We start from the raw sequence: 9,113 nt of genomic DNA, 5'->3' as shown, positions 1-9,113 counted from the left end.
CAGGCTGCGGCTTCATCGAAGTTAAAGTAGGGGTTGCTCGCTGTTGCTGCGATAATGTAACACTGTATGTAACTGCAGGTCGTAGTACTTGTAGTAGAAGAAGACTTGTCGTCGTCGTCGTCGTATTCGTCGTCGACATCGTCACGCTCTCATCGTCATCGTTTGGGAGGTTTGGACGCCGCCGGATCACCGAACTATCTATGTATTGTAAAATTAGCCATACTGGGTGTATTGTGGTTTCCATCGATGCACTTGTCCTTGACTTCCGTCATCGGAGTTTGCTTTAGGCGTTTGCCGTCGGCGTTCGCCTTGGCCAAAGGACGTTTACATAGATTCGCCCGAGAGGAGATCACCTGGCAGGAAAGAGTTGAGGGGTGCGGTATCATTGGCGTCCGGCGGTCCCCATAAAGCTCCAGCCCCGCTATTGGCTGCCGAAGGCCACCCACAATTCTGCTGAGGTTGCTGCAGCACACCGGAAGGCGGAAGCCGTGGTCCGCTCTGTTGTGGGTTTACTCCTTGTAGCTGAGGGTTTCCTTGTTGTGAATGATTCGCTTGCTGCTGTTGTTGTTGCTGCTGCTGCTGTGGATTGGGGCGACCTTGGTTTAGGGACTGGTAGTTGGCGAGATACAGAAGCTGTTGAACTTCGCGTTCCGAGGGAACGTAGGCGAGGATTGTTGTGTTTGAAAGCACGCAATTGTTGAGGGCACTCTCGGCTTTCAATGCCTCTTCGCGAGTCATGTACTGGATGAGGGCGAATCCGTGATTGAGGAAGAGGTGGAAGAGTTGCACTGGCCCATGCTGAATGCAGAGGGTCTTCAAGGTGGATCCGTCGATTTGCGCTGTGAGATTTTTCAAGACGAGGAATCCTTTACCGGTCGGAGAGACTGGGCCCGGCAATCCACTCAAAATGCTACCGGGTTGATCCGACTCGCCCCACTTCTTGCCGTTGCTTCCCGTGGGACCCGAGGCGGGATAGTTTGACTGCATTGAGTTGGACCAGTGTTTACCCTGTCGGAAAGAGAAAAATCACGTCATGATCGCCGCTGAAGTCCGAGAAATTCCAAGTCGTCGCATGAGAATACCGTAGCGACTCCAATACGGGGGGAAACCCGGGAATCAGGGAAAATCTACAAGGAAAACGAAAATTCTCCTTCGAAGAATAAAACGTCGGTTACTTACGTATGTGCTCTGATACCAGTCGAGTCCAACCATGGGTTCGTTGTCTTTCATGCCAGATGTGAAGAGGGGGTTCCTGGTCACGCTTCCTGGCGTCATATGAGGATCGTCCTCGGCGCTTTTCATGTTCCAGGATCCCTTCCAGGGCTTTCCCGGCTCGAACTCGGCCACGATATCCGATATACTGTAGTTGTTGTTCAGAGCGCTCGTGGCGCCCGATGAGGATGCTTGTCCACCGGTTGTCGATGAAGGCGCTTGACTCGAGGGTGTCTCACTCTGCTGAGATTGTTGTTGCTCTTGTTGTTGTTGCTGCTGCTGCTGCTGCTGTTGTTGTTGCTGCTGCTGCTGTTGTTGTTGCTGCTGCTGCTGCTGCGATACACTTTGCGGTACAGCTGTTCCGCTCAACGGATCCCATTTCATGGCGTTCGGCATGTTTCCATTGCTCATCTGAGAACCGTCCTGCTGTACACTGCCGGCCTGTTGCGTTCGCGAGTTCGCGTTGCCCATCGAGGCGGGATGGTGTCCATTCGACACGTCCCGGCCATCGGGACCGCAGTTACCGCTGGGCAGCTTCCACTGGTTCAATCTTGATTGCTCGCTGCCGCCTGCTGCTTGCGGGAGCGTCGCTCCCGAGGGCATCTGCTGTTTTAAGAAGAAAAGTTGTTCGGCGACAATCTTACTCTGGAGTTTGATGATGCCCTCTTTCATGCGCTGGACAACCTCATTGTGCCTTATGGGGTTACGCACGTGCGCCGGCTGCTTGCTCTCAAGCATGTCGAGGATTTTGATGCGGGTAAGAAGCTCGTACAGTAGCATCAGGGTCTTAGGAGCTAAGGGCTGACTGAGAATCTGAGGATCGAGGTAACCTCCGCCAACGGCGGTATGAATGCGAGCGACGAGCGAGTGTAACGCTTTCTGAGAATCTGCTCCTTCCTGATCCTTATCCTTGAAGTCCGGGTCGAAGTTCGCCAGACGGATCAGGTCGTCGTGATACTGCTGCACCTGTTGCGCTTGTTGCTGCGACTGTGCCTGCCCCTGTTGAGGTTGTTGTCCGTGATGCGGTTGTTGCTGCTGCTGCTGCGGATGATGCGGCTGCTGAGGGGGCTGCTGTTGCTGCATCTGCTGCGGGTGGTGGGGTTGTTGGAGGTGCGGGGGAGGTTCAGGCCCGCCCTGGTGCTGCGGTGGTCGCTGTTGAGGTCCCTGCTGGGGGCCGACACCGTGCTGCTGACCCATCGGAGGTTGTTGCTGAGGCGGCATCTGCTGCTGAGGCTGCTGGGGATGGTTCATCGGAGGACGCGGACCGTGCGGTTCCCACTGTCCAACGGCAAATGGAGCATGGTTCATATTTTGACCCCCAGCCGCGGGGTCTCGTCTGCCAGCGCCGAGAGCCCCACGAATAGAGAGTTGCAAAAACGAATGCTCCATGTTCATGTTGTGGACACGCAGAGCGCTTTCCACGTCATCCTTCGGGTAACCCAGCGCGGTGAGTATGCGGTAGTGCTTCGATGCCAGGATGAGGTCTTTGGTAAGCGGCTTGCAGCCTTGCTTCGTTGGGCCTCCCCAAGTGCTCGTATCGATTTGTCCCTCGGACCAGTCGGAGGGCATGGGTACCATTTTTGGTTTAACGCTCATATCGTATGGATTCCACGGAACATACTTTGAAACGCCGGGTGCTGGCATATCCTTCCATCGGGATACCTTATCCTGCATTCCAGGGCTGCCCCAAGCAGCGGTACCCATACGCACCCCTGGAAACATGAGAGAATATATCGGCTTAGAACACACGCGCGAGGACGGGCAGTGACCGGGGACCGGCGACGGTGAGGCCGAAGCGTCGAGATCGATGAAATCTCATGAATATCATCGACATATATGTTTTCGATCGATAGATGTTAGTTTATATGCTTTAAAAAGATGTTAAGTATCGGTACCACGAGAAGAGGTGGTCCCGGAACTCAACATACGGTCATCATAAGGGGGAGGCATTTGGGAATGATCGGGTCCGACATTCGGTTCCCACTCCTTATGAATCCCTTTCGGAGCGCCTGGGGGACTGACGTAGTTCACGAGAGCGTCCTTGAGCGCTTTCCAAGTTACGCCATTGTCGGGTTGAGGCATATTTACTGGCAATGGATGATCTGTTAGATAGTTTCAATATATTAATATGTATAATGTTCAGAAAGCAAGCCTCCGAGAAAAACTCGATATTATCGATCCATCGATTCATTAGGCGATCGAACGACCGGAAGAGGCGGTGGACGACACTCACCTGGTTGTCCCCAAGAGTGAGGAGGTCCCTGGGCATGAGGAGATGGGGCTGGTGCACCCCACTGCTTCTCGGGTGGAGGTCCTTGCGGAGGCCACTGAGAAACTGGGGGTTCGAGCCCCATACCGGGAGGTGCGACATTCGGAGGAGGAACGCCGGTCCACATGGAATTGGGATTTTCAACTTCTTCTTCGCCCCATGTTCCTGTTAATGAGGAGGTACAATTGATTTCCGTGAATGATTCGAGTTGCATGAATTAGTTATCCCACGTCGTCATCGCCATCATTGTCATACAAGAGTTTTTTTTCGGGCCTTGACGCGAGAACTAACCTCCGATATGAGAAGCGGGGGTGTGCGGAGCTTGCCACGGGGCTTGTTGCTGATGGTGCGGGGGCTCTTGCTGCATCGCAGCTGAGACGGATGCGCCCCCACCTGGTGCTTTTGATCCTTTCTGTCTTATACTGCATTCCCAAATATCTGTTCCCCTCACGTGCAATAACTGAGCAGCTTCACTGCGGGCCTCCCAGATTAGCCCGCCCTGAAGCATTTGCCTGTTAGACGCTTGTTGGGATTTCGGAGGATGCTGCATCATTTGCGGAGCAGGCGAGTCTTTGGGAGTCATTGGTCCGTCCCATGAACTGTCCTGGTTAACTGATACCATTCCTGGAAGCAGAGACCGAGAGTTTTCATGAGAGATCGACAATAGAAGTTCACGTTCAATGCCGGGCATTCCCGCCAAATGGCTCAGCCATGATGAGAGCTCAAAATCTCTGGAGAAAATCGTCGAACACCTACCCCAGCCTTGGGAAAAAGCGGCCAATCTCCTTAACTCGTCTTGCTCGGGATTTCCATTTGAAGCTCCTCTCATTTGGTTTTTGTCGCCGCCATGTCCACCTGCAGTAGCTGCCCAAGAGACGGCGCCGGCCGACGGGGTCTCCTCGTTTGAGGGCCACGGCGCATTCACGGCAGCGCCGCCGCCACTTGGACCAGAGCCTGCTGCACCCCAACCGGACATACCGGCAGTGGAGGTCGATGGTCCTGGAGCGCCCCAATCTGCCATGGATGAGCACAGATTGTCAGTCACGTTTAGCAACTCAGAAGAGTGTCCGGAGCTCGGATCTCTCCCCGGGAATCTCTATCCGAGAACGAATTATCTCCGATGCTCGACATTTTCATGAACTCGCGGAAGCTTCACAGCCCGTCAATCAGCAGACAGAGAGACTGACTGACCGAACGAGTGACAGACTCCCGCCCCACAATGAATGATTCAATGAGGCTAACAGAAGCTGAACGGACCAACGCGGACCTCGATTCGATTGACTTGACCGGATATCGAGATCTTTCTAATGTTATCCAGATATTGATTCAATCAAGGCCCCTTCGTCACTCCGCACGTTCGGTGCCGAGCCAGAACGCGAGCCGTGATAGCTAGAGGGCTTTGAAAAGTCGTGATTCAGACCATGGGGGAGGGTGACGTAAGCTATTCGGATATTCGAATCAGAATCCGACGTCTAGGTAGTCGAATGGGGAATTTCGTCATTTTCGAATCGAGCTCCGCTAATCCGGACGCTAGAATAAGTAGAAAGAAAAACTCACTTGAGGTCTGACCGGTCGAAGTAGAGGTTTCGCCTCCTCCCAAGAGTCCCAGCTTGGGGGTGACGATTCCCAACTTCGGTGCATTGAGAATACGCACTAGAGAACCGCCTACAGCACCGGCGGGATTGACTTTGAGTGAGCCCTGATCGGCTAAACAACCTGTTTGTTGCTGCTTCGGAATGGCTCCGACGCCTTGAATGCAGCTCGAAATGCTGTTATTGTTCGAAGACGACATTGTGAAAAACGGACTTGAGTTAGCGGTAGACGATGACAACGTTGATGACGATGACGAAGGGTTTGTAGACATTAGAAGATCGCCGCTCCGAATCTGGTTTGGATTCGAGCCAATTAGGCTATTCGCCGGATTAACCCCAGGGGCCGCACTCGATGGGCCAGCTGGAGACATCAATGAATTCACAGCATTCAACTTGTGGTGCGGATGCTGAAGCATCACGGCTTTACGGGGGAACGTCTCAGTATGCTTTATCTTTTTCGCGACGCCCGTTTCAGCACTCGATGATGATCTATCTGTTTATGCTGACTTCAATGATGTTGATACTTTTAAAGTAGAGATTGTTCTTGTCGTTTCTGATGCTGCCGTGGAAGAGGAGACCAGGGCGCACGAGAGGACGAAGCACACGACGACCTGGAAAAAATAAATACCGAATCAAAATCGACTCTTGATCTTCGAACAGAGATCTCCCTCCCCCTTTTCGGATCGATGGCTGTCCCCGCTGTCGAGTCGACCCGTGAGTGCAGAGTCCGCGCCGTTGGTGAGCGCCACAGGAGCGATGGAAACAATGTTTCCGATTCGACTTGAAAACTAGAATCGGTGGGGAGCATGAGTTGATCATGAGATTGTTGTGTTTTTCTATCTCTCAATCAGTCAACGCCCATGACCCGTTGCGTCGACCCCGCCCAATGGTTTCGAATATACACGACGCTTGAATCCTGCGCTTTCGGCTCTTGTACTGGTTTGCAGAAGCTGAAGACCCATTCAAGTGCGGTAATGCTCGTTCTGGACACCGTTAGACGGATCGAACTATTCTAAATCACAAAGCAAAATGACCGGCGGACTTTTTCCGAGCCGGTTGTGGATTTGACGGCGCTCACTCAGACATCAAGATTCGATTCCGAATGATTCCTCAATCGAAACTATTCAAGCTGTCGGAAGACGCTCTTGGCTCCATGTTTTCGAATACGTTCCACGCAGCGCGACTCATTGCGTTCCTGAGTCAGTCAGTCAGTTAGCCAGCCATTCCGACCGTCCGCCAGTCAGCTAGTCAGTCAGACGCGACTGTCGAACGTTAGACACGATTACCGCCCGAAAGGTCGCCCGAGCGCCATTTACGACGACGTACAATTGACAGTCACAGTCAAAACACAACCAGAGAAAGTGATTTCGACGTTTCAATCTCCACCGCAGTCTTGAGAACCTAAGAGCGTTGCGCACCGGCACCATAATGCCGAGGAACTCGTAGTGCAAGCCGACCGAGTCGAAAATAGCGAACGCGCTCCGTGGTACAACGACGGAGACCACTGACATAGTCAATAAGATTCTCGCTCATCAGTCAAGCAATCTCCACCTTGACGCCCCGACCGGACTACCGTCGAAATCGAACGGGGTCGTCCGCCGATATGAAAGCTCAAAACAATCAGAAATCTTTGCGCTCCTCACAGCCTGAGCGCAAGCAAAGTCTCTCAGACGCTCGTAGTCTCAGTACGATGATCCACCGAAAAACAGCAGAAATATCCGAACATCTCGCTCACTGACACCGAGCGAGCGTGCCCACAGGTGGGAATGTTTCACAGGTCGGATGTGTTCAAGGCGATCACGGATCTCGGAACAAAACACTTCATTCCGGAGAGAAGATCAATATCGAACCACACGGACCACACTTGCGTTGTAAATATCCTGCTACTCGCATCGCACATCGAACCCACCGGACTGTTGCCTCGAACTCCAGCTCACAAACAATAACAATGATTTGCAGGACGGGATCGACACTCGAAATCCACTAACCAGCCTGCCGCAGAGTTGACTATTGTTTAATGGTCGCTGGCTAGGCGCGCTGCCGTCGTCGTCGAGCAGATAGAACGGCCGACAGACACACATTCGGGCAGGCAAGGAAGGTTAGTAGCTACATAGGTTTGTTGCTCGGTTGGTTTGCTCGCTTGTTCCACTCAATGCTAGAACGATCGGTGGCAGCAGCGGTGGTGGTGGCAGTGGCTGCGGCAGCGGCGACGACGACAGCGGCGGCAGCTTGCTCTCTATCTAAGTAAGCAGGCGACACGGCCAGCAGAGCAGGCACACAACACTCCTCACAAACATCTACGCTGGGCACCGACGCGTTTGCGAACGTCGATGGACTGGCCTCGCAGAAGCGATACCTCGACTCGATGGACACAACTCTATCGGACCAGATCGGTTTCAAGGGGATGAGCCGAGGCTCACATTATGCTTCCTAAAACTCTCCGATTGTAGACAATTCGAACTCGGGGTACCATTGAAGCCCTACGCCTGACGCAGTTTCACGTTCAACCCCGCTTCCGTGGTGAATGCGAAACCATGGCATAGAAATATCTTCAGGAATTTCAATCGATCATATCATAATTAACATAGATTCAAATGAATCAACCTCGAGGAAATTCCGTTTTCCGCCTCCGACTGGGTCCCCCGATCAGTCCTCCAGGGCGCTCCGCAGTGGTGGAGGGGATCACCAGCATCAACACGAAGCCGCCACCACCAACAACAACAACAATGATAAAGGCGTATTGTGACTTGTGACCTATTGAGTCGATGATCAGCGATCGAGTTTGCCCCTCACGATACGTCCGCTCGTCTGTCGTTCCGACAAATATGACATCATACGCAACTACGATCGCACGGATAGCCATTCGGAAGATGGCTCCTCCTTCTGCTGGTCTTGTTGTTGTTGTTGGAGTAGGAATGTTCCGGAGCGAGATGCTCGATGCTTAGCCGCCCGTTTGCCAAATCACCTGTCCCATCTCGCCCAGTTCACGCATCGGGAAACGGCGATTTTCACGCGCCTCATCGGATACGTCCTGTCTGTCCATCCTGCTCGCGTTGCCTTACGGGCTTACCGACTGGAGCGACTGACTGACGGACTGAATGGTTGGCAGGCAGGCTGTCTGATTGCCTCGCTGGCTGCCTGGATGGCTGCCTACCACAGTGGACGAGAGCTCTAATTTGGGAATAGTAACGGCCTACCGATTCGCTGCGTAGAAAATTGCTCGGCAGAGCGATGCGATTCGTCGATACGAACACATACACTACGGAACACAGTTGCACTAAGACACCTGCTCACAGCCGCAGACGCATAGATGGCGTTTAGGCTTCGATATCGGCCAACCAGCGGGACGCTCGCACGGGATCCGAGGTGAAATAGCTTTCATTTCGACTTTGTCCGACCACGCACTGATGGGCAAGGCTTCGAACTTGTCGAACTTGTCGTGATTCGCTAACCTTTTCGTTTCTGAAGATGTGGCGCGTCGACTTTTTTGGAACGTCCGTTCGTCGCCAACTGCATTACTCCGCCATCTTTGTCGTGCTGCTTTGGTCTTCGTCTCGTCGTCTATCTGCAGCAGCCGCTGTGAGCGCTGCTGTAAGACTACGCTGCCGCCGCCGCCGCTGCCGTTGGCCACCATCTCAGTCTCTAGAAGGGCAGCCGCCGTCGGCAGCGGTCAGGCGTCCCCGCTAAAACAGCGGCTCGACGCTTTCCCTCTCCCCTCGGATTCCTCCTCTCCCTCGTCACCAAAAATACTCGTTACTGTGACGGCGGCAGTCGCCCTCCCTTTATGACTGCTGCTGCTGCTTTCAAGCTGCTTGGAGGCGCACAGCAGCAGCTCCTTGCTAGGCATCAGCAGCAGCGTCACCCGCGACGGCTGCGCCATGGTTAGTTGCAGCCGCCGCCGTTCGACTGCCCGCCCGCCCGCTAGCCAGCCAGAAAGTGGCTGGCTCGATGGACGGATGGAGGGGAGGCTCGCGCTGGCTGGCTGGCTGCTCGGCCACATCGGCTCGGAGGTCCACCAACTGTTGTGTGTGGACGACGAC

At 53.8% G+C, this 9,113-nt stretch overlaps 1 protein-coding gene across 1 annotated transcript; it reads right to left on the bottom strand.

Moving 5' to 3' along the window:
• Positions 1–324: 324 nt before the first annotated feature.
• gw (trinucleotide repeat containing adaptor protein gawky) lies at positions 325–5,273 on the bottom strand. Its single transcript, XM_029111040.1, is given in 11 exon segments — positions 325–1,008; positions 1,180–1,406; positions 1,463–1,568; positions 1,654–2,115; positions 2,151–2,295; positions 2,342–2,924; positions 3,141–3,299; positions 3,446–3,646; positions 3,773–4,105; positions 4,238–4,495; positions 5,039–5,273. Coding segments are annotated over 11 exon segments (3,393 nt in total).
• Positions 5,274–9,113: the final 3,840 nt, after the last annotated feature.

Source organism: Galendromus occidentalis, unplaced genomic scaffold, assembly GCF_000255335.2.
Source record: "Galendromus occidentalis unplaced genomic scaffold, Mocc_1.1 scf7180000077202, whole genome shotgun sequence".
In the NCBI taxonomy this organism is placed as follows: domain Eukaryota; kingdom Metazoa; phylum Arthropoda; class Arachnida; order Mesostigmata; family Phytoseiidae; genus Galendromus; species Galendromus occidentalis.
This window is presented reverse-complemented; position numbering and strand designations above follow the sequence as displayed.